Genomic DNA, 26,342 nt, shown 5'->3' with positions numbered 1-26,342 from the left:
CATTCTGTTCGACGTCCGTTCGGCTAAATTGTGGACCTCCGAATTTCCTAATGGCACTAGTGTGACTATTTGAAACGAGCGATGGGAACTGAAAAGCATTTTTCTACAATGCCAATTCTGAATTTATACAGGAACCCACCGTGTTTGTTCATCCAAAGCCATTTCTTTTTACCCTTTTCTGTCTCCGTATGTGTGGTGGGTACCCCGCCGGGATTAAAGCTACAAAGGTCCCAATTTCTAACTCCTTTATCCTGATTTAACCCCTCGTCTTGGACCCGCAGAGCCCAACGCCAACAATCATCATTACCCCGCACCCCTCCCCCTCCCTTTTTCACCCCAAGGTACTGGGAATTAAGAATGCTTCCCTCAAAACCCATTTGGATATTTCGACGGAGTGAATTGATTTTGTGTTGAAGATGGTGTAGGAATATATAACTAGTATTGGGTCTGCCGCTGGTTGGAAAAAAGTGGGGGAAAATGATATCTATTGATTTATTTGAGAGCGCTTGTTGCAGCCCCTCAGTTATTTACTAGTATGGAATTAAATATTGAACACCTGAAACGACATAAATAGAAAGCACCTATAGACAGGCCTTAAAAAATACACCTACTTTTTTAACCTCTTTCTCTCACATTCTTTTTTTGCCAGCACTCAATTCTGTCAAAAATTCGCCCTTTAGCCGTATTTTATTAAATAACCCCCTTTGCTAGTTATAAATCATCATTAATAAGGCAAATCTATCTCCACATGACTTAATTCGTCTTCGGGAGATAAATTTTTTATTGAAAACCCGAACAAAGCTGCACAATGACAGCTTTGTTATCATTATTATAGGTTGTTTATAGTTATTTTTTTTTACTTTTTACTGATGAAGCGGAAAATGAGCTTTCCAATATTCCAAATCGACGATTCTTTTGTTCTTTCAGCTTAAATTTTGCAACTGTGCACTTTCAAACCTATCAAATTTCAATATCTTTATATTTACTATCGCGCTTGTTTTCAGTTGCAATCGTAATATATATAATCCTTTGTATGGATTTACAAAGGAACATTTGTACGTGCTGTGTTCAAATTGAACACTGCTGATGGTAATTTTGGGCTGCCTGGCATTACACTGGGGTAGGAAAACCATTTTCTGACCAGCGTTACTGTCCAGAGCCGTGAACAACCCTAGAGCTTGTTTAACCTGCAAACAAATCACGGTTAGTCATCTTAAATAATTTTTATTCTGTCGTAGGTAAACTGTAAGTTATTACAGATTATTATTGATATAATAAACGAATAGATAAAATTTCGCAGCATTTATAATTTTGAACAATCTAAAAATAAAAATTACATGAATTCTATGAAAAGTCGACGAAAAAAAAAACAAAATAACTCGGTGATTTGAGTTTTGTGCACAAAATTTTATGTTGAAGATATTGCCAGGGTCAACGTGTTACCACCAAAAATCGCACCAAAATGTTACCACCAAAATGTTTAAAATTGCAGTGAAAACGATGAAAACGAAAATTCAAACACTAAAGCGACAAATTTCGAAATAATTTACCGCTAAACTCACAACTAAACCTTTCGAAAGTGGTTAAACTTTGAAAGAATCAACTTTGTTAGCAGTGAACGTTTTTCCACGCTCTCTAACGGACGAAGTGAACTTTTATCACCGCTTATGCGATGAAAAAACTCGCCGAAAGCGACCACTTATCACAAAAGGGGGTCTAAACCATTGTGCAAATGAAAAAGAACTGGATCCCAACAAGTATCTCTTACTTGCAGGCCTAGTGTCTTAACCGCTACGCCAACTGCTCTTTAGATCTCGAACTCGGGCATCTCTTTTTACCCATTCTCAGGCTGTAGCTCTTTTCTCTAGCTAAGAGTAAGTTGAACAAGTAGAGCTTCTTGTCAAGCTTTGTCAAGCTTATCTTATGCACAAACATTTGGTTGTTCTCCCTCAAACTTCTAACTTCTAACACCGGGGAATGAACTTAATAATAATAATAATAAATTGTTTCCATCAGTCAATAAGTAGCTTTTCACAATTACTTGTACAAATACAATCACAAACTTGACTTAAAGAAAAAAAATAGTTGAATAGTCAATGAATTGTGAATGTACATGCGGTACAAGAACATGTGACTGCTACGATTTCGGGAAGTAGTAGAAATTCAAGTGGCAATAGGGATTTTTGTAAGAACTGCGGTTAATGAGGTGAAAAATTTCACTGCTTAATACATCGCAATTCTTTTTTTAAAAAAGTTACTACTATCGTCGCATCCATTGCTAAGTAGTCCCAGTCATTCGCTGAGACAATTATTTTTATAGCGAGTCACTGCAAATCTTAAAATAATATTTTGTAAATCCTGAACCCATGGTCAAACTAAAGTGATTTTTTGTAATAGTCTTCTAAAATTAAAACAGTTACAGTTTTATTAAAACACACAAATGGTGGTGCATGAAAAGATTGTTTTTTTTTAGAAAACATTATGCTGGGAGGACTGTTAAATTACGTTTTTTTCAATGAAATTTATCAGTCTCTAAAAATTCCAACGGCTTTTATCAAAATTCTTAATCCGAATTTCATATTAAGTCACATAAGTTAGTTGAGCATTTTGTCTTTCATGGTACGCTTTCTGATTTTCTGCAAAGGGAAAATCTAATGTTTAGTTATATAAACTCACTCATAAAACTTGACAAAATCGAGAGGTAACTTGGTTGCTCGCCAAAAACTATCGCAATAATTTCCAGACAAAAGTTTTGTGCGATTGTATTGAAAAACATGTACATTTAAGATTCAAGTTTGGTTTCCAAAAACTACTCCATTAAAAACAGCAACAGACTAACGGGATCGCAGATCAATAAAATTTTGATCATATTGAGAAAAAAATAGAAATTTTCCCTAAATTTTTCTTGCCATTTTCCCACTGAATGCCACAGAGAAGACAGTTTTACTATTGTAATGAACAGTAACGCATGTCAAACAACAAGTAAGCGTTAGCAAGTTGACTTTTAGATTTAGTTTTTTTCAACAAAAACATCTTCACACACAAAACAAAAAAAAACTACGCTCTGAAATAAAACTACCAATTCACTGAACAATTATCAAGGACTTCTGATAAATGCAATATTTTTGGATCATTCGTAGAACTTGTATGTTTATTGTGATTAGGATTTTGTACTTAAAAATTATAAATTCATATTGATCAGACTATAAGTCTTTTTTTGTTTGTCCAATTTCTATGATCTTCGTACAACTAATTGTAAGTTCTCCACGTCGTCAGATTTTAATATCTTTTTCATAATTTATTATTTTTTATGTAAACAATTGTTCAAATAAAGCGAAAAAATGTTGTCGGATACCTCATCAGAATTTTTCAAATCTTCACATTACAATTTAATATACCCTATATTTGTATGGTTACATCTGGAAATTTATTTTCAAAATGTCTGATATCAATGCACCTGTCTTTTTTTCGCGTTTGTAATGTCACAAAGTCATCGTAATATCAAGTTTTCACATCGAATTTTTCCCGTCTTCAAATTCCGTACAGTTGCTTTTGGTTTTTTCTTTCAAACGGTACTCACTAATCAACTTCACAACCAACTTCGATGGCTTTGTTCTGTTCGTATTATTAGTGTCAGCCAAAATGATATATAAGATAATGCAGTTCAGTACACATTTTATGCGCATGCATCAACTTGATTTAAATTAAAACATCACTCACTTCAACAGGTCTGAAGCTTCAACAGGTTGGTTTCAATTCAACGGCCAAGTTAAGTTGTTCACTATTTGGTTAATCGAAAGTTAAAAAAAACATAATTTTTTAACCTTACTGTTTCTGCTAGAAAGTTGAGAGAGAACAGCCGAATGTAAATTGTGCATAAGATGAGCTTGACATAGCTTGACAAGAAGCTCTTCTTGTTCAACGTATAATTAGTTGGAGAAATGAAGCCTTGAGGAACAAGAAAGAAAGTGAGAACGGGTTATAAGAGATGACCAAGTTCGAGAGCTTAAGAGCAGTCGGTTTAAATGGGTAGCACACTAGGCTTGCAAGTAAGAGAAGCTGGTTCGAATACGGTACTGGTCCATTTTCACAGTAATTGCATGTGTTTAAACCCCCGAACAGTTTCAAATTTGATGATCTTTTTCAAGGTCAAAATTTGAAAATTCTTTAAAAACTGTTTTAATTCAAACAACGAACAGTTGTGTATTGTTAGTTTAAAGAAGTGACGCGTATGTGATATTGAGAGCGTTTCGTGCCAAACCATAGAGTTTCTGAAATTTTTACCAAAATTAGAGATAAAAAAAATTATATCAAGGATTAGTTTCTCAAATTTTTTACCAAATTTAGAAATAAAAAAATTATATCAAGGATGAGTTTCTCAAATTTTTTACCAAATTTAGAAATAAAAAAATTATATCAAGGATTAGTAGCGTTCTTATTCGCTCATTAAAATAAGTTGCCCGATCTTTTTGAAAAATTAAAAAAAAACAGGAACTTTTTTCCAGTTTTACTCGATTACACTGAAGCTGATCAAAATTATTTTTAGATAGATATGATAGCAAGCTGAACCCCTTTGATTGAACGAATCCTTGAAGCAATTTGAGCAAACATTTCTATTCTGAAGCTGTTTTTCTAGTCATGGGTGTTTAGTTGATGAAAACTATTTATCTTTTTAATACAAATTTATGTTGTTGTTCCGACCCAATTTAGTGGGGGAGGAACTATATACCCAAATGGGATTTTTTGTTCAGTCAATTTTGGCCGATCAATATAATCATCGTAGGGAGTTGTGAGTTGTATCATTTAAAAGCTCGTCCAGCGTAGAATATGGAATTTTTCAATTTTCGCTTTTTATAGGGTGTTATCGAGGTATAAAGTTTTGTGAATATTTGACGTAATTTATCTGTTTTTTTTACATTTTTGTTTTTTTTTTACCTAATTTTTGTCAGTTTTGTTTTCCAAATCTGTTTAGATTTTTTGCTGTAGTGTTATTTAGATTTGTTTTAGATTTTATCTCTAAAGATATCTGTTTTAGATTTTATCTCTAAATATAGAGGAGGCTTGTTGAAAACTTCGAACTGAGTTTTTTGGCTAGAATTGTTGATAAATTTTTCAAAATTCGATTTTCTTCTTTTAAATTTGCTGAGAGTAGATAGCTTGAAACTGTGGCAATATTCTTTTTTAGCTAACAAACGAGCTAGTTTTACACCCACTGGCTTTCGAGAGTCTTCTGAAATTAATATTTCGCCAGTTATTTGAAAATTAAAGCTCAATAACTATAAAAAAATGCATTTTTATTTTTGACAAACTGAAAATTTTTGTTGATAAGTTGATCTATTTCGCAACCAATTGAAAAAAAGTGTATTTCGTTAGGTGCGCAGTAACATCTGGGCTGATCTTGATCTCGCCATGGATGCTCACGAGAAATTTTTTTTAGATTTTAATGAGGCGCGACTTTTTTCAAAATGTTTCCGTTTTTGTTTTATTTTTGACAAACTGAAAATTTTTGTTGATAAGTTGATCTATTTCGCAACCATTTGAAAAAAAGAGTATTTCGTTAGGTGCGCAGTAACATCTGGGCTGATCTTGATCTCGCCATGGATGCTCACGAGAAAATTTTTTTAGAATTTAATGAGGCGCGACTTTTTTCAAAATGTTTCCGTTATGTAAAGGTTTTTTATGTAAACTTCTTTTTACTTACAAAAAATTCAAATCAGGGCTCAATGAATGACAGATACTATTCACAAAAAACGTGGCCACCAACAAGATTATGATATCAGAATAAGCTCATGGTTTTGGGGGCTCTGACTAATTATTTTAGTAAGAAATTCTTTATGTACTTCTTGAATTTTGCTTTCATTTGTTATCTTTTTTGTAGTTAAATGAACTACTGTCTCCAGTCAAAGATCCCGTTAAATCTCAAGAGGTATAAATGAATCGAGACAATTTTTTTCAGTTATTATCTAATATCTGTTTTGACTTTAGATATAATTGTTTTCAGAAAATATCGGTTGATTTTTGAACTTCGCCACCAATTTTTATTTCTGAGCATAATTGTATATTTTTTGAGTTCATTTTGTTTCCTTGTCAACTTATCATATTATTGACAAGACCGATTGAAGGACGGCATGGCAGGGCAAACACACAGAGTTGGAGAAAAGCGAATCTAGATATGTTAATTGTTCTACTTATTTAGTTTATGCTTTTTGGGCTGAGACACAGTTATCTCGCAAAATTTAAATGGATTTTCTTTGTTCTTACCTGTTTGTCAATTTTTGTTGTCCGCCATAAACGTGATAACAAAAGGTCTCAATTGCTTCCCCAGGACATGAAACTCAACCTAGTTAAAGAATTGAGTTTATAGTTGTTTGTTTCGATGACTTTAAAATTGTAATAAGAAATTTTTTAAATGTATCCCTTTGCTTTCATTTACGTAACCATGTAACTCGATCTCACTAATTAGAAGTTTCAAATACTTTTGTTGATTCATACTTTTTTTGTGCTTGGTTATACGTTGTGATGTGTTGCTTCGACCATTATTTTCACAAAAAGTTTTCGAGGCTTCTATAATGCTAAATTTTTGGGTTTCTTTTTTTGTTATTTCCTCGTAGTCGTCCTTTTATAAATAAGGCTCGTTGATGTTAAAATGAACAAAAAGTGACAATTTCCAGTTCTTGCAGGCGTTATTTTATAATTATAGTGCCTTGAAAAATGTGATCTCGTAAAATCGTTTGAAGTTTTTTTGTTTTCTTTCGATATTTGCTGCTATTTTGTGGCGTCGTGACTTAGTCTAATTATTAACAAGCCCAATTGGCTTCCTGAGGTATTGTAATTTAATCCGTTGCGGTTTGTTGAAATTTTAAGTCTGTTATGGTTTTTGAAAATTTTTTTTTTAAAAAACATATTTCTGTTTTTGAGCTTCGTCATTTTTTAGGTCAATTTCGGTCAATTTCCAGCTCATTCTCTGTAAACATATTTCACAAGTCGTTTCCAGTGAACTACAATTTGATCTCTAAAACAATGTTAGCTTCAAACATTTGTTTCTCGGCTTTGTTATTACTGTTATTACGAGATTTAACAAAATATTTCAGACTTCTTATACTTGTATTTTTTATCGGAATTTTGTTTTCTTTTTATTTATAACAATGATCGTAGGTTCCATTAGCTTGGAGTTTTTGCGCAATTGAACTTTGTATGATGAAATATCTCAGTTGTTTCCTATGGAGATACAAATGTACTTTTTACGGATTTCAGTTGATATCTAATGACATTAATAACGGTAAAATTAATTGTTTTCAAAAACGGAAACGTATTTTTGCATTTCACACCTCTTTACTCCTTTTGCCGATTTGTTAACCATTTGCAGTAAGGACAGGTCAAACATTTATGCTAATGAAATATAGATTAATTTATTTGTTTAGGATTTATCTGATGCGTGTGTGATATTGTTATGATTTTATTTATTATAGCCATCGAGTTTTGGTCCTAATTAGTGTTTGCTGCTTTATACCTATTATTGTCCTTTCTAGTAGTCCTATTATCAACAAATTTCATTGGCCCTCTAGGGTGGCATTATTGTATTCGTTTCTATTTTTTCGCCCCTATTCATTTAACCCCCTATATTTTAACACCGATTTATTCACCCCTCTATCATTTAACCCCTCTATCGTTTCACCCCTCTATCATTTCATCCCGCCAATTAGCAGTCGACATTAAAGCATGCTTTGACATATTTAAGTGGAGAAACAAATCCCACACTCGGTTCTGATAGTTTTATATCAAATACCACGGGCCGCTGAGACATGGCCATGGCCCGCGACGCATGGCCAAATGATTATATTTCTAATTTAATAATCATTATTTTATAGAAAGAATAAAATCGGGGTGAAATGATAGAGGGGTTAAAACACAGAGGGTTAAATGATACAGGGGTGAATAAATCAGGGTTAAATGATAGGGGGTTAAATGATTAGGGCTGAAAAAGCGGTACATCATTATATTCCATTCGTTGTTTACTGAACGATATGTATGTTGTTTTCTAACTCTTCATCCTTTGGTAGCCAATTAAATTAGAAATGCGGATGAGCGGGATCGGAACCTTATGTGCGTACGCACATTACCGAGCCTCCTTGTTTAATATAAGACAATTCATTCTTTGAACTTAAACAGGTTGTAAAATGGGTGAGATATCTGTGTTTGTTTGTGTGTGTGTGTGTTTGTGTGTGTGCGTGTGTGTGTGTGTGTGTGTTTGTGTGTGTGTGTTTGTGTGTGCGTGTGTGTTTGAGTATTTATGTGTGTTTTTGTGTGCTTGTGTGTGCGTTTGTGTTTGAGTATGTATATATGTGTGTGTGTTGCGTGTGTGTGTATGTGTGTGTTTGTGTGTGTGTGCAATAATTTTTTCTAGTTGCATCTAACGGACCTTTGATACATTGTGAGTACAAAAAAACAACTGTCTTGCAAATTTTTCTATGGAATGCTTCCAGGATTCTCATTGGTTGATGGAATAAACTTGCGGCTGAAGTGTTTAAAAAATGCTAATTTTTGTAATTAACCTCTTCTTACGCGCTGTCAGTTTTAATACAAATCAATTCCAAATTTTGCTCCAATGTGAATTTCCTTCAAACTTCACTCTTCCAACATTTTGAGCCTTTTCTCAGCCTTCATTTTTGCACGATTTGCAAATAAGTCAGCAATTCACGTTACCTGGAAAATATTTTATATTTTAAACTTGCTGCGCGCTATTTGCGCTATTATTTTTCTAACAAAGTGCGTATTATAATTTTTACCAGTCCCCAGGTAAAAATTTTCTATTGTAACTTTGCTTCTTTTTCATAACGGTACTATATTGATTTTATACAACATATTTTCTTTTCATTTTCTCAGTTTTAAGTCCAATTAACTCTTTTCGCGCATAAAAAATGTGCGTGTTCTTTTTTCTTCTTTCTCAGAGCCGGTTTTGCTTTTTAATCACGTGGTATATCAACTTAATTCAATTCCATTTGAAAAGGATGAAAATAAGATTATGACTGGGGCGTCTTTCCTTTTTCTGATTAATTCGATTAAGTCCTGCTTTTGTAATCTCTTCTCATGTACGTTATGCCTGATGTCTGCGCCGCCAAGATTGATCAAAATTGAGGAACACAGCGGACAGACGGGGGGTAGTGGTTAGGGTGGTTGAGGTTGATCAAAATTCTGTTGTGCACAAAATCGAGGGAAGGGAGACAACATACCAGGAATGGAGTGACGAGGGAAGAGGAGATTGTGGGGGATGGGAGGGCGGGGGGGGGGGGGGGGGGGGCTGGTGTTGGGCTAATCAGTCTAGGTAGTAATCAGAGCTTTTAATGTGCATGTATAAGCTATGCTTTAATCTCCGGACTTAACAGAGCTAATTTCCGCAAGTTTATCACCTACGCATTCACAATAATATTAAAGAATTACCCGTGTTTTCGGCGCACGAGGAGGGAGTGACCAGCGGGTATTTATGAAAGATGTCTATCAAAAACTATCCCGGTAAGTTTCAAAAGAGCCAGTTATTGTATTTATAACATTATATGAGGCTATAATTTTGTGTGTGTGGGGGGGGGGTTATAATGGAAAAGACCCTAAAAATGATCACAAGTGATTGGAAAAATAAAAACATATATCAGTGATTTTAAGCCCTCTGTCAACCCCACATCCCCTGTACACAAACATAAAACTCCAAAAAATTTACAAGAAACGTCTGAAAAACGTGTTGAAATTCTCGCAACAAAACTTATTGAACTTTTGGACACAAATTTGACGAAAAACGTAACCGACGAACATATTGTTCTGAAACAAATCGCAGAGCTTTAAAAAAGTTAAAAACGACAAGATAAATATTGAGTTTTTCACGTTTTGAGATCTGGTGTCCTTCAGTTTTAGAATTAAAAGAGAATTAGAGTTCGTTAAATTCCGCCCAATTGATTTTGACAGAATAATTCAACTGTTTTGGCGTATTTGGTTGGAATTTTTCGACTTCGAATGGCATACGCTATCATTTCACCATTAAGTTTCCAGATCACATCAAACAATCATATTTTAAATGTCAAGCTTGATTGAGTCTTTCGAGTTCTGGAGCATAAAGGTTCGCTGGAACGGCAAAATCTGGTGTGCCTTGAAGTCATTTAAATTAATACCATCAAAATTATCATTTGGTAGGAAAAAAATTAGCTGGTCCAAGACACAGACTTACCTATCTTAATTGCTGACCAAATCGAATAATTAAGAATTATACAATAAATTAAGTAAAACTTGGAAATGGCGAAACCTCATGAAATAAATACTAAACAATAATTTTGGAAACTCGAGTTGAAATTAAGAATTTTGGCCATTATACTTTTTCCTCTTATTTTTCTCTCTTGTCACTCAGCGCTCCAATTACAAGTAAAATCCAAGAAGAGTTGAAATTAATTAAATTTAAAGAAATCGACTACATTGTTTGTTCTCAACCAGTCAACACTTCAAATTATTGAATTATTTCCTCATGGCAAAAAAACCTACCAAAACATATTCCGTTTCTTTGCCGCAACAACCTCAAAAAGTGTAAGTCAACAACCTCCGTTTTGAAATAACAGAAAATAAAATTTTCAACGAAAAATACAACCGAATCCTTTTTTTTTCAGTTATTGGGAACAGTATTTAGACACCAATATTTTTTTTACCGAAGACTAAAGTGACACCAACGTAGCAAAAATGGCTTAAAACCAATTTTTCTGGTATTTGTTGAGAAACCAATTGATAGCGAGATCGATTGTTCAAGTTTCAGAAAAAGGGAAAAGTTCAAGAGAAAGCTACATCTTTAAAAACACCGCGTATGTCCCGCATTCGTAAAAATCTCAGGCGCCTCATGAAAAAAGACATTGATTGCTAAAAAATTTTCTGTAACGATGGAATGTTTCTGTGTCTCTTTAATTGTCCAGTATTCTAACTTAAAAGATTAAAAACTTTTTGCTGATCATTTAGTTCACAATTGTTTTAAAAAATTTTAGATACTAAGCAAAGATAGATATCACTTTCAAAAAGTCCAAATTAGCAATTATCGCTGATTTTCCATCCTAATCCAATAATTAATGCGGCCTCTTCTTTCTGATTATTTTACTTAGTTCAACAAACAAAATTTTATTCAAATTATCAATAATTTTTTAAATTTCAGTTGGACATGTTCGATTATTTGCATCAAAATGAATTGATATTGTTGTAGCACATAAAACTGGACTTTTTGTGTTGAAAATTGGTCAATTGTTTAAGTCTGAAACTAATTTGACAGATTTGCAGTGGTTGCAGCAATATTTTTTGGGCAACAAAATCATATTATACACTAATGAACAATTAATTCGGAAAATGTTTGAATGGTTTCCACAAATAAGCTCTATAATTCTTACGTCAACAACAATAGCCCACTAGCCAAATCTATCAAAAATAGCAAACTACCTGAGTCGTTTTATCTTTTTTTCGATTAATTTTGGATGACTTTGTTTGTATTATACTGCTGGTTGAATTGGATGCAAAAATTGTAGCTGCTGTAGAAAGCATAAGAATAAACTCAATAGAAATTTCATAACCAGATAGCGCTAGTTAAATCAGATAATTTAGTTCAAGTTAGACAAGTTAATTAGGTGTTTGAAATAAGCGTTCTTTCGTAAAGTGTTATTGTTTCGAAGGCGCCAGAGACGAGAGTTGAGTGATATATCTTAAACAAACAAATTGATGAACAAATGCATATTGAGCTGTCGTATATTTTGATTAATTAGCAAAGTTGTATTTGAGCATCAGGCCAAAGTCGAAATGAGGGATTTAAATTTAGAAGAAAACTTGAGAGCAAAAATTTGAAGTGATTTAGATTCTTTGAACAGAATTGGAATTTCAATTTGAAGCGCTATTTTGAAGTGACAAAGATAAGGGGGTAGCCGAACTTGGTGCCCTGCGACTGTGGGGGTTATATTAAGCGGACGCTTATGAAATTTTAATGTGAGGTACACCCAATGATCCTCTCAGGCTGATATAACTTTTGGGCCAATCCGACCACCCAACCCCGAGCTATTAACACCGGAAATGGCGTGATTTGAAGGTTTTTGATATTTTGAGCGAAAAAATGACTGTTCGAGTATGATACACGGGGAACTAAGGGTTGCAATGGGTATTAAGTCCAGAGTGATATAGCACATGATCATGGGAAGGGTTTAGGAAGTTGTGGGAGAAATTTATTAGCATTTTGAAATAAGAATGGGCAGTTTTCACTAAAAGTAGTTAACACTTAAATTGAAATAGCAATTTCTCAAAAAGTTGAAATCGGATTGACCTGAAAATTGGGGGATAGACTAATTTGGGTACGGGGAATCCGATTTTGAGGTCGGATTTGACCCCACACCAACCTGCACGGAACTAGCGCACGCCCGTGCTGCGGAACGTAAAATTTGAATTGCTTGTGGAGTATTGGTAGTAGCCATATGATTTTTGGAGGGTTAGTGTAACTTTTCAAGGGCTTTCGATTGGTGATATTTTCAATCCCAGATTCCGACCGGAAGTCGGTGCTTCGGGACGACCCGAGTGCCGAAAACCGGAAATTGGCCTTTTTGAGCTGCCGAATGACTTTGAAATGGTTTTAATATGATAACCTGAGACATTTAGTGACAAAAAATAACCACCCCGGTCAATTTTGACGAACTCGGATTTTTCGGGTCTCCGCACCCACGACTCGTTAAAAATTTTCAAATTGCAAACGACTCGCAACGGCTGAACCGTTGGTCATGAAACTTGGCAGGCAAATTGGTGGCACCCTATAGTTACTAGAAAACTTTACCCGGAGACGTTTTGACCACTACTTCGCAAGTTATTAAGTTTTGAAATTTGGGGTCATCCGGGAGGTCAACGAAAAGTGTGCGCAGTCATTGCTCGTGTTCTATTGGGAGTTAGATGATAAAAATTGGTGAGTAGGTGTAACTATGGTAGGACTTTCCACGCCAGTGGCTATTTTTTACCAATACCAAAGTGACCCTTCATCCTTGACGATTGACCCGTGATTGACCTCTAGAGGTGAAATTTTGGGCTTTTAGGAATATTAGTATTTTAGGGAATTGCATGAAATGATTTCAAGATTGGAAATAACAATTTCTCTTGGTCTTTGGTTTAAGGTTGAGTTTGGTTATTTATTCAACACGTGATTTTTGACAGGGATTGATTGCAGCTAATTAATTTTATAGCGGTTACAGAGGTATAAGAACTTTTCAGAGCAACGTTCAATGTTTACTAAGCGAACACTGATTGACATGTCAAGCACAAATATGAGATAAAGCGAAGTGGATTTGTTTACACATGAGTCCAAAGGTCGTTTACTTAAGATAAGGAGAATGTTGAACAATGGTTGGTAGTAGTTGAATGACAGAGCATAATTTGCTATTGGTTTGTTTGCATAGCAAACAAAGCCCTCCTACGGAATGTGACAGATTGCAAGTGTAAGTTGCAATGTTTACTTAAGAGATTAAGGTTTGTTTGCTTAAGATAAGAGCGTTTGGTAGAGTATAAATTGAAGTAACACACACACACACACAGAGAGAGAGACAGATTTTGGAGTTTTTGGGAGAACTTCAGAAGTTTGGTTTCGAACAAGCGAGAGAAAGTAGTTGGTTTAGTGGAACTAAACCTTAAAAGAATTGTAATTGCAAGACCAGTTGGGATACTGTGAGCGAGTTTTGATTTAGTTCATTTGGGAAGTGAACCACGGATATCGTTCTTATTATTGTTTTAATTACTATTATAAATTGTCTTTGAGTTTGTCCTTTCCCTTGATGTGCAAGTAATTGTCTTACATTTGTTATCCATATAACTAGAATTTATATGACGAGCCCCATTGTGAATTGACTTATATCAAGGCAATCTAATTTGCAACAGCATACAAGAGTGGAAGAGGGGAAATAGCAGAGTAACAAATTAACGCTTGCTTCACCAATTCAAAACCTTTGGTTATTTTATTTGATCGATCTTCTGGGCGACAGAGTCCCCTCACTGTTGAGCCTAGCAGAAATTCAGAAGACGACAGTGGCGCTCCTGGGTGGGCTTCGTTTCGTTGTTACTTTTTGCTGTGGATTAATTTCCAATTAGTTGGAGAGCGGGCGATATTTCTTGTTGGAGAAACTGCTGAGAGCACACCGAAAGTTGACTTACATTTGCGATTTTGTGTTATCCATAGTTTCATTATGTTTGGTTATCAGTTGGTGAAGCGTTTTCCTTCACCAGGTTATGAAGTTTGGGAAGTTTGGCGTGAACATTACTTGAGTACTGGCATGAAGCTGGGATGGACGGAAGAAGAGATGATGAAGTGGTTGCCTACAAAGTCTTGTGGGTGGGCCTTGAATGCAGTAAGTGATTTACCAAGAGGTTATTGGCGGTCGACTGCAGGGAAGCAAGCATGGACACTGACAGAGACGCTGTATCAGTTTGACATACGATTGTCTGACACTCCTGTTTTTTATGAACGAAGCTACAATTCGTTTGTTAGAGGGAAAATGGGAAGCAGGGTGGAAGTCACTGAAACCAGTGATACTGTGGATCAGCGACCGCGACAGCAGTGTTCTCAAAGGCAGGTGATTGATACAAGAAGTAGCACTGGCAATTCTTTAATTGATCAATTTCGGCAATCGGGCGGAAGTTCTGAAGGGTTTGGCATTAGCTCCAGCTGTAGTTTGTCAAGAAGAGGAGCTTTCGGTAAAGATTTGTCTGGAGAAGTGGAGGATATGAGCATTGCTGAGAGTGGTAGTAGAATAAGAATTCCAGGTGACGGCGATGAAGTGCAAACTGGACCTGAGGTAGAGTTTACGGAGGAAGTTTTTCGTCAAATAAATCAGAAAATTTATGGAGCAGCGCTAAGCGAATATGAAAACTGTGGCTTCAGAAAAATTCCGACAGAAGACAAAATCATTGAGCGCAGTGTTGAGTCTTGTGGACCAGATGAGCATCATGCCATGAAAAAGGATTGTGTACTGTCACCGGAGTCTGAGGAGATAAGCGATGAGCAGTCGGATGATGAATATTGGTTTCAAGATGTTTCGGATACAGTTTATTCGGATGTAGAGGAACTTGATGTCGACGATTCGAGAAGTGAGACAGGTTTTGCCGCGAGTTTGAACTCAGTAGCATGCGACAACGTAACTGCAATAGCGAGCGATTTTGGTGGTGGTGTCAAAGCTAGTAGAGACGACATGTTGGGAGCCTGGGCCTTGATGGAGTTAAAGACAGGAGGTGTTGACCAGAAGTTCTGCAACTCAACAATGGTGGCTGATGAAACACAGATGTGTACAACTGAGTGCACTGTGGACACTTTGGAGAATTGGAAAAGTTCAGGAATTGATCGGCCGTTGGTATCTGAAACACAGAAGGGCCAAAACGATAAGGCAGCAAGTGACCGAAGTAATTTTGCACAGTTGGGAAGGGAGTTGGAGGAATGGGTGCAATCGCAATTGAGTGAAAGTCAGCTTAATACTAGTGTTTGTGTTGAACCAACGGATGAGCATCAATGGGACAGTGTTGGAGTTGACGGAACAGGGAAATCTGATCAGACGTCAATGGCTAAAGTGTTGCACAGTTGGGTTCAATATGATCAACAGCCTAGGAGGGAGGACTCTAGTTTGTTTCCGATGGAAGTTGAGCAAAAAGTGGAGAGAAGGGTTGTTTCGCGATTTCCGGAGATTGCAAGGCTATTGCTGGTGAATCGCTCGTTAAGCCGGAAAGTGAGGTGGAGCCGTTTGGAAGCATCAGGAAAGCAGTCATGGCAGCCTTCCAGGAGAAATGGTAGCTACAGTGGAAGAAGTAGACATCCATTCAAGCATCAGAGGAAGAAGGTTTTCATGTACGGGTGCACGAGTGTATGATGAGGGATGTTGGCTGCTAAGTTATTCAAGCCTTTTTACCCAATTTTTGTCTACATTGTATAAATCTATTTTGTTAGGACAAGTTGATCAAACACTATAGCCTTACAAATTTTTTTTTCAAAATAAGATGATTTAGGGAAATGTGTTGATTTGGTAGATCTATTTTTAGATTTGATTTTTTACTGATTTTGGGGTTCCCCGGGTAGATGTATGTCAAAGGCAATAGAGTTTGGTCAAAAATTGATGTTGATGAATTAGGTAGGATATGTTGAAATGTGGAAATGCGAAAATGTTTTCAAATCTGATTTAATCAGCCGCTATTCAAATTTTGGTGCAGTTAGTTTGTATTAACCCGGAGCTAAATATAAGTGGTTCACTTCACTACATCGACTATGGTTAAAGTACGTAGGAGTAAGTTAATCGGGTCGAAGGATAAGGCTTTGCAATTATTCGGGAGAATAATAATCTAGGAGGGAGGAGTGTAGAAAGCATAAGAATAAACTCAATAGAAATTTCATAACCAGATAGCGCTAGTTAAATCAGATAATTTAGTTCAAGTTAGACAAGTTAATTAGGTGTTTGAAATAAGCGTTCTTTCGTAAAGTGTTATTGTTTCGAAGACGCCAGAGACGAGAGTTGAGTGATATATCTTAAACAAACAAATTGATGAACAAATGCATATTGAGCTGTCGTATATTTTGATTAATTAGCAAAGTTGTATTTGAGCATCAGGCCAAAGTCGAAATGAGGGATTTAAATTTAGAAGAAAACTCGAGAGCAAAAATTTGAAGTGATTTAGATTCTTTGAACAGAATTGGAATTTCAATTTGAAGCGCTATTTTGAAGTGACAAAGATAAGGGGGTAGCCGAACTTGGTGCCCTGCGACTGTGGGGGTTATATTAAGCGGACGCTTATGAAATTTTAATGTGAGGTACACCCAATGATCCTCTCAGGCTGATATAACTTTTGGGCCAATCCGACCACCCAACCCCGAGCTATTAACACCGGAAGTGGCGTGATTTGAAGGTTTTTGATATTTTGAGCGAAAAAATGACTGTTCGAGTATGATACACGGGAACTAAGGGTTGCAATGGGTATTAAGTCCAGAGTGATATAGCACATGATCATGGTAAGGGTTTAGGAAGTTGTGGGAGAAATTTATTAGCATTTTGAAATGAGAACGGGCAGTTTTCACTAAAATTAGTTAACACTTAAATTGAAATAGCAATTTCTCAAAAAGTTGAAATCGGATTGACCTGAAAATTGGGGGATAAACTAATTTGGGTACGGCGAATCCGATTTTGAGGTCGGATTTGACCCCACACCAACCTGCACGGAACTAGCGCACGCCCGTGCTGCGGAACGTAAAATTTGAATTGCTTGTGGAGTATTGGTAGTAGCGATATGATTTTTGGAGGGTTAGTGTAACTTTTCAAGGGCTTTCGATTGTTGATATTTTCAATCCCAGATTCTGACCGGAAGTCGGTGCTTCGGGACGACCCGAGTGCCGAAAACCGGAAATTGGCTTTTTTGAGCTGCCGAATGACTTTGAAATGGTTTTAATATGATAACCTGAGACATTTAGTGACAAAAAATATCCACCCCGGTCAATTTTGACGAACTCGGATTTTTCGGGTCTCCGCACCCACGACTCGTTAAAAATTTTCAAATTGCAAACGACTCGCAACGGCTGAACCGTTGGTCATGAAACTTGGCAGGCAAATTGGTGGCACCCTATAGTTACTAGAAAACTTTACCCGGAGACGTTTTGACCACTACTTCGCAAGTTATTAAGTTTTGAAATTTGGGGTCATCCGGGAGGTCGATGAAAAGTGTGCGCAGTCATTGCTCGTGTTCTATTGGGAGTTAGATGATAAAAATTGGTGAGTAGGTGTAACTATGGTAGGACTTTCCACGCCAATGGTTATTTTTTCTTTACCAAAGGGACCCTTCATCCTTGACGATTGACCCCTGATTGACCTCTAGAGGTGAAATTTTGGGCTTTTAGGAATATTAGAATTTTAGGGAATTGCATGAAATGATTTCAAGATTGGAAATAACAATTTCTCTTGGTCTTTGGTTTAGGGTTGAGTTTGGTTATTTATTCAACACGTGATTTTTGACAGGGATTGATTGCAGCTAATTAATTTTATAGCGGTTACAGAGGTATAAGAACTTTTCAGAGCAACGTTCAATGTTTACTAAGCGAACACTGATTGACATGTCAAGCACAAATATGAGATAAAGCGAAGTGGATTTGTTTACACATGAGTCCAAAGGTCGTTTACTTAAGATAAGGAGAATGTTGAACAATGGTTGGTAGCAGTTGAATGACAGAGCATAATTTGCTATTGGTTTGTTTGCATAGCAAACAAAGCCCTCCTACGAATGTGACAGATTGCAAGTGTAAGTTGCAATGTTTACTCAAGAGATTAAGGTTTGTTTGCTTAAGATAAGAGCGTTTGGTAGAGTATAAATTGAAGTAACACACACACACACACACACACACACACACACACAGAGAGAGAGAGAGAGAGACAGATTTTGGAGTTTTTGGGAGAACTTCAGAAGTTTAGTTTCGAACAATCGAGAGAAAGTAGTTGGTTTAGTGGGACTAAACCTTAAAAGAATTGTAATTGCAAGACCAGTTGGGATACTGTGAGCGAGTTTTGATTTAGTTCATTTGGGAAGTGAACCACGGATATCGTTCTTATTATTATTTTAATTACTATTATAAATTGTCTTTGAGTTTGTCCTTTCCATTGATGTGCAAGTAATTGTCTTACATTTGTTATCCAAATAACTAGAATTGATATTACGAGCCCCATTGTGAATTGACTTATATCAAGGCAATCTAATTTGCAACAGCATACAAGAGTGGAAGAGGGGAAATAGCAGAGTAACAAATTAACGCTTGCTTCACCAATTCAAAACCTTTGGTTATTTTATTTGATCGATCTTCTGGGCGACAGATTCCCCTCACTGTTGAGCCTAGCAGAAATTCAGAAGACGACAGCTGCAAAATATCTGCTACCAATTTTGTTTTTAAATTGAAGCAAATTGGCAATTTTTTTTAAAAAAAACGTTGTCTTGTTGAAATAATTGTTTTGCATTAGGCTTTTATCGCAAACCGTAATAAGGTTTGGAATTTTATTAGTTTTTGATTTATCCGTTTTTTGTTCACTACTCTGTAGAATTGATTGGGAAGCTTTATTGAGACTGTTTGCTGTTGTTTTCATTAGTGAGGAACAAACTTTGCTCAAAAATCCAATAACCGCGCCGCCTTTTTTTCAAACGCTCAGGGGTTTTTATGTTTTCAGTCAAATTTACATTACTAGTTGCTGCTAGTAATTTTTGGCTCTGAAAGCCCTCAAAAGTTTCGATGATTGCAACACGTGCCAAATATTTGCTGTAGGCCTCCGCCTCTCAAATTTGATACGTAAATGATGTTATAAACTCATACAAGTTTTAAAGATGGTCACTGCTTATAGTTGGTTTTTTGTTGACCTGGATTGTATGTCATCATTTTGTCAAAGATGGATCTACTCTCCCCCCCCCCCCCCAGCTTAGTAAGCATAAATCTTTTATGAACGCCAAGCGTACGTACTATTTTTTAAGTAACAAGCTATATAACAACATATAATTTGTAACTGGGGGGTCATAAAAAAACTGCGGGGCCAAAATAGAATAGATCCTGAAAGACATGAAAACGCGTAAACTTTTTTTCGCATTATTGTATTATTTTGTACAATGATTGCGAATTAAATGTTTTTCACAAGTTCGAATTATGCCATTTCATTTCAATTTTTTAACAACATTTGATTTTTTTCTGTCGTTTGTTTTTCTGGGGGGTTTGTCTTTACAGCACGTCATCTTTATTCATTTCAGATGTTAAAGATATAACATGGGCATAGAAATTGTGCAATTTTGCTGTTTTCAATTTCTATCGATTACTGTTTTGTCCCTCTTTGTCCTGACTCCTATGTTTTCTTTTAATTTTTCGAGTCTAAGAACGTGGTTACCTGCTTTTGTTAGATCAACAATTTTTGAAAACTAAATTTATTGGATTTTTGGTTTAGAACAAGTTTCTGGCTGTAATTGAAATGAATAATGAAGTAAATCAAATATATTTCCCAATTTTGGTTTATCTCTGAGATTTGATGGTACTTTAAGTCCTTTAGTAAGGAATTCAAACATGAAGGAGAACAGAAACGTCTAAATTTTGCTAGAGCTTCCGCCTCTAAGAAACTGAGCTTACTCTAAAGCGAATAGAACACAGGTGGATACCAAGATAACTTAACGCAAAAAAAACGCGCTTTGTTGAGCTCTGTTTCACTAACAAAAACCTTCTCTGATATCGCTTTTGATTTGTCTCATCAGCAGATATTAAAACTTTACAACTCGAGCATGCCTTTCGTTCTACCAACCTTCTACAAATAATTTAAATTCGAGGCTGTTTATTCTCTAGAATTTTGGTGAAAAGTACGAGATCTTACAAGACGACATTATATCCATGCTTAGAAAAACTTTTTACGGCTATCCTGTGCTTACCTTTTTATATCTCTGACTGTTTTTCTTGCAACAAAATTTCAGAGTTCAATTTGCTGTAGAACTACTTTTTGGGTGAGAACAGATAAGTCAATAATTTTCGAATTCTACTGGCGGAATTCTTCCGCTACTTTTTTTGAGCTCAAATCTTGCCACAAGATGCAATCAGGTCTAAAATTTGTCGGCTCTATTTCAATCGGAAAATAAACTTATTAGTTCACATTAACGTTTTTTCGTTATCTCATTTGGTGATTCTTCAAGTACTGATGTCGCAAAATTTGGTTTCTGAAGAACAGATTTAAGGAATTATCGTTTTTGTTGCAATAACAGCAATACCCTACAAAAAGTTAAAGAAAGTAGGGCTGAGACGACTCAAACAAGCTCATTTCAGACCATAATAGATGCCGTTTCCACTGAAAGCTCTGTTCAAAGTTCAACTTTTTCAGCTTGATATGCTTAATAGAGGCTGGGTATTACAATTTTAGACATTTCAGCCCAAAAACGGGATTTTTACGCAAATAAATTCAACATTATCAAGGCGGCACCCAAGCAGACTATAGCTTCCTTATTTGTTGTATAAATGACATTGAGCTGACATGCTATTGTAAATTGATTACATTTAAACAGCCTTATGACGTCACAAACTCATCTAATCAAATTCCGTTCACGCTTTCAATCCTTTCTCGTTGTTTATTTTTGTTTTCTTGTTTCCTTTTTAGCCATTGAAAAAATAGCCACGCAGCTAATAAGTTCGGGTTTTAACTATTTTAATGTCGAATCGATAGATTTAATGTAACTTAATTTATACTTACGTCAATTTTGTCTCAAAGTTATATAACTTAAAGATAACGGAAAGGTAGTATTTTTTTTGTTTATATTGGTCACATTTTTAGTGTATTGAAACAAATAGCCGCACTCAAAATTACTTTGTATGTTTAATGCGCCAAATTCATAACCCGATGTTAGCAGGTTCATTTAGGCTGGCCCAAATTTCGGCTATCAGTTATTAAAGGGATTTTTTTAAAGCTATCGTTTGTTACTTTAATCTCTGGAAAAGGGGTCGGAAAAAATTAGTCTGAGCTTAGCTATGTTGGCTCTGATTATAGTTACTTTATAGCTCCGATTTCCAAGTTTTTCCGCACTTTTTATGAAGTTTTCAAAGGAAAAATTGTCTTTTTTCGTGAGGGCGTTTATGGCTCTCTTCAAGGAGAATTATTGCATGGATAATAAGCAGATAATAGAGTATATGCGTCTATGCAAAACCGGGAAGAAAAAATGGGAAAAAAATAGAGAAAAGGAAAGAAAATAGGAAAATAGAATTGAGTTAGAAGAAAACAAGTAAATAATAAAAAATAGCCAACGGATGCAAAACTCTAATGGCCAAGCTATTAACCGGGGTAGGGTTAGGGGTGGGTGGGGGTGGGGGTGGGGGGTGGGGGGTGTTGATAGTGGTATTATTTCTTGGATATAAAATTAAGGAGAACCTTTTAACCTGTTTACTTTTTCCTTTTTTTATTCACTCCATTTTACATTTCATTTCATGCTTTACTTCATCAATATTCACAGACTTGAAAATATAAATTTCCACTTTTTCCTTCATAAATTATCCACATTATTAGACCTCCCTCCCCTCAAGCTCTCTTTAAAAACACCCCCCCCCCCCCACCCGCCCCCCAAACACCATATCGTTCCCTAGCGTTCAAACTGCACATTAAGGCATTTTTGAGCATAAAAAGTATATTAACGGTGTCGAGGGAAAACTTCTTGTTTTCCTCATTTTTTTCGCTCTAACCTTTTATTTCCTGTTTTAGAAGTTGCAGAAGCAACACAACTATTACTGCAGCAGGGGGAACAAATTATACTCCCCTCTCTCGCATTGAATGTGAAAACAACAATAAACTTGTATTCGAATCAGTAATAGTTACAGCAGCCTTCTGAAATTTTACTACTATTTCTACAATCGCGCTTTTTTTTACCAGATGGAATATGAACACATTTATTCTCACCTCGCGGCCGTGTGAACAAAATTCTACTTCACCCCTTTACTCTGCTTTTCTGAGATAACTTGTTCAATTACTTTTTACAACCCAAACTTACCCAATCTTTTAATTTCCGCCCACCCTTGCACCCCATCTTCAACATCCCCCTCCGCTTAAAAACTCCCTTTGCGCATATTTAGTTTTGCCCTTCTTTCTTAATAGCGATGATAACTAACAATCGAACGTTATCAACATCTGTCCGAGAATAAATTAACCCCCCCCCCCCCCTCAGATTACTTTGATTTCTCCCCTTTCGTTTATTAAATAGACATACATTAAAAGTATTTACAATAAATGGCGGCTTCAAAGTATAGAATCGCGCATAATTTCCCACAATCTCCTGCAACCTTCAAACAAAGTGTCTCACCGACCAATCAAATTCTCTCTCAGGACGACTTCGAGTCACGTGACCTCTCTATGACGTCATACAGGTACATCGACGAAAACGATGACGCCCCGAGAGCCATGGCCGAAGAATTCGACAATGAAACAATATCAATAACTCAAAGTGAAATTGAAAGAAATTACGAAAATGCAAATTTATTTCAAAAATATCAATCAGTAGATGAAGATAAAAGTATAAATTCTTCAGTCTATTCTCTAAATGCTCAAGCAATTCATCACAGCAAAAGTTTCGGAGCGGCCGACCAGTACCCTGATTGGGACAACGAGCGTTTGACCCCGACCAAAGGTCAAAGTTCAACAATTCCTGAAGAAAACTACATCAACTGCAGCGAAATTCCTTCTTATATCAACAGGAGTTGCAGCGACGAAGTTGTCCGAACGGCCCCGTCCTCAACATCCATACATCCGGGAGGTTTCGAGACAACGGGTGCCAGGTCCAACCCGGGTTCCAGACTTCCTAGCCAAATGCCTTCCTTACAATCTGGAGCTTCATCGCTTGAAAAAAGTTCAAACTCTATAAACGAGTACTCAGTTGAAATTATGCACTTTTCCGACGAGATTTTGTCTCGGATTTTTTCCTTTTGTCACTGGCGAGACCTGCTCTGTGTGTTGTCTTTGGTGTGTAGGCGGTGGGCTATCATCATTGACAACGACCCCTACCTCTGTCGATTTCAGGATGTACACATAAACATCTCATCAGCTTCCCTGGGTAAGTTTTAATCGAAATTTAACTTGGTCAACATAACTAAGGCTATCAACATAACAGATCAACAGTTTATTGACTCATTTTTCATCAGTTCATTTTCTTTTTCTACACCTGTTTTTATTCTCCCCACTTTGGTCAGGTAAGAAGCAAATTTTTGTTAGAAGCAAATCGCAAATTTAACCTGCTTTGATTCATCAAAGATTTCGGTCAACTGAAATTCAATTCGAAAGTCTTTTTTGCTACTACTAGCGTCACCTGAGTGACTGTTTGAAGCTGTTTAAAAATCAAAATGAATCAGCGGTTTATGTTCTAAACATCGTCAAATATTTTATCTTCAAAAAATAGTCAAAATGAGATTATTGAGTTCTCAAAGTTAAGTTAGCGTCAAATAGTATAACAAGATTTTGAATTTTCAATCGAGGCCACTTTCTCCAGCATTTCAAGTTTTCAACAAATTGTTTTGACGATTTTCAGTCTAATGCAGCGTAAGGCTGCTCAGAAACAACAGAACCGGGTTCGAGTCTGTTACATATCGCTTAGAGTTTTTCAGACAATTGATTCAGAACATTTCAGTGGATAATAATGTCCTGATTTCAAGATGAATTATTGCGTGAGGTCTTAAAAATTTCACGAAAAAAGCCAGTGAAAATCGATGGTCTGATTGTAAAGAAGTTAAAATATATACGAGCTGAAAATCAAATGAATATAACTGAATCGAGTTATCTCGATATGCCGAAGTCATGGTATAATCAGGGTCGTCTTTTGCGAGAAAAGCACATCCTCACTGAACTCTTTTGAAAGTAAAATATAACTTTGAACTGTCACAATTTTGGTATAAAATTTATCAACAATTTATTGTTGAAAATGCTTTCAATCGAAAAAAAAATTGATTGGTTCTCTACGAACTGGACAAGATCAATAATGTAAAATATTATTTTTTTAATTTATTATAATCGTATTTTTAGTTCAAGTGTGAATTAGATGACTAGGAATGTATCATCAAAAATCGCTGAAAATTGTTTCTCAAGTTTACTTTCCTAGAGAACTGTTACTGAGTGCGTCGAGAATAATTCTGTTCCGCAATCGATTGGATGTTTGTTTTTAATTGCTCTTGATCGAAATTTGAAGAATTTTTTGTAGAAGTGTATCTTTTGTTTTGCAAAATCTTTGCTTGACCACTTTCTTTGAGAACAATTTTTCGATTTCACTTCTCAGGTGACGGTTTGATTTTTTTTCTGATTGATTTTAATTGCGGATTTTCAGAAATAAGGTCTGTTGCTAAAATAAAACCGGTTCTGAGAGAGTGTCAAAAATAGCCCATTTTTCATAATGGTGAATTGAAACGATTCTAATCCGTCAGGTCACACCGGCGTTCGGGCCTGTCTCTAGTCAGACGTTTTTGCATCATAAAAAATTCTGTACCCTATGCCCCTTTGAACAGTTTTGCCTTGCCAGTCGTTCGAGGGCAATTTTTCCGGTTTTGGTCGGTTTATCTTTTCATATTATAATCCTAAATGAATTTTTATCGAATGAAGCCTATTTATTTATCTTTTTACTGTTAAATTTATGGTAGTATGGTGTTTATACCGGCAATTGTCTTTAAAAGCCGTTTTTGAATTTTAAAATGCTGAACTTTAAATTATTATGTCAACAGCAATTTTTTTCGACTGGGGAAACGATCAAGTTTGTCACTTTGTAGTTTTAGGAACGATAAAAGGATCCTTCAGTTTCTAAACTTTGAGTGTGGAAAATCTTATTTTTTACCAAAACATTTTTCAGCACAGAAAAATTTTAATATTAATATACACGTTGTAGAATTACATAATAATAATCAATGCGTTTTTATCTTGTATTGTCTGGTTTCAATTTGTTCTTCCTAAAATTTAAAAAATATCACACTAAGATGCAAAACTTTCGTTTGTTTTAATAACTTTCCTCGAATTTGTCACTGGTTTCTTTAATAGTTGTTAACAACGTGTCAATCAGACAGCAATGAAAGCAAACGTTACTAATTAGATGAAAGTTCTGTCACTTCCCTAATTGCTGATTATAAAGAAAAATAGCAGATTAGTTTTGTCGATAAGAATAAAAGTTTGATTTGTAAATCGTTTCTCTACCACTTAACGAAGAAATTCGATGAATAATTTTTAGTCCAGTTGAAACTAATGTTACTGTCGACAACAAAAATCTCAAATTTTACGTTTCGCGCAAAAAAATACTATTTTGCAACGTTATGAATTTCTTAAATATTTTCTTTAAGGTGTTAAAAAATTTCTTGGAACATTTCACAAAATCCTTAAAAATTTGAGATAATATATTCATGAAGTCTCACTTGGGCATCTAACCACGTTTTTCACATGAAATAAATAATAATACTTACAATTGGTCCCTGTGAAAATTTTTCATACAAGGAAGGCCCTAAGTAAAAATTTTTTAGCATCATTCTGAATTTGATCATCTTTGTGACCCCTTTTCAATAATGTATTGTTTGTTTGCAGACCAGCAGAAGGCGTTCATAGGGAAGAGAAACTGCCTTCGCCAAGTGTCCCTTCGCTTCAAAAACGACTTCGACTATCCCAGCACCTACAAACTGGTTCTAGAGGACTTCCTGACTCTCCTGGGCAGACAGTGCAGATATTTGGAGACTCTCATCATTAAAGGCTAGTTCCCTACTGAAATTTACACTGAACAGCGTTAATGCAGATATCATTGACTGATCAAACTAGGTTTTGACATGATCAGGTATGAAACACTATCGA

The 26,342-nt window shown here is 35.7% G+C and overlaps 1 protein-coding gene across 1 annotated transcript; it reads left to right on the top strand.

Annotated features, from left to right (window-relative positions):
• LOC142352935 (uncharacterized) lies at nt 1-26,248 on the top strand. Its single transcript, XM_075405091.1, has 3 exons — nt 1-1,203; nt 22,245-23,586; nt 26,082-26,248. Exons 2-3 carry the CDS (start codon nt 22,767-22,769, stop codon nt 26,246-26,248), a joined length of 987 nt encoding a protein of 328 aa, XP_075261206.1. The 5' UTR covers nt 1-1,203; nt 22,245-22,766.
• Nucleotides 26,249-26,342: the final 94 nt, after the last annotated feature.

This window comes from Convolutriloba macropyga, chromosome 14 (assembly GCF_964194025.1).
Source record: "Convolutriloba macropyga chromosome 14, txConMacr16.3, whole genome shotgun sequence".
In the NCBI taxonomy this organism is placed as follows: domain Eukaryota; kingdom Metazoa; phylum Xenacoelomorpha; order Acoela; family Convolutidae; genus Convolutriloba; species Convolutriloba macropyga.
The sequence above is the reverse complement of the archived record's forward strand: the minus strand, read 5'-3'. Positions and strand labels throughout refer to the sequence as shown.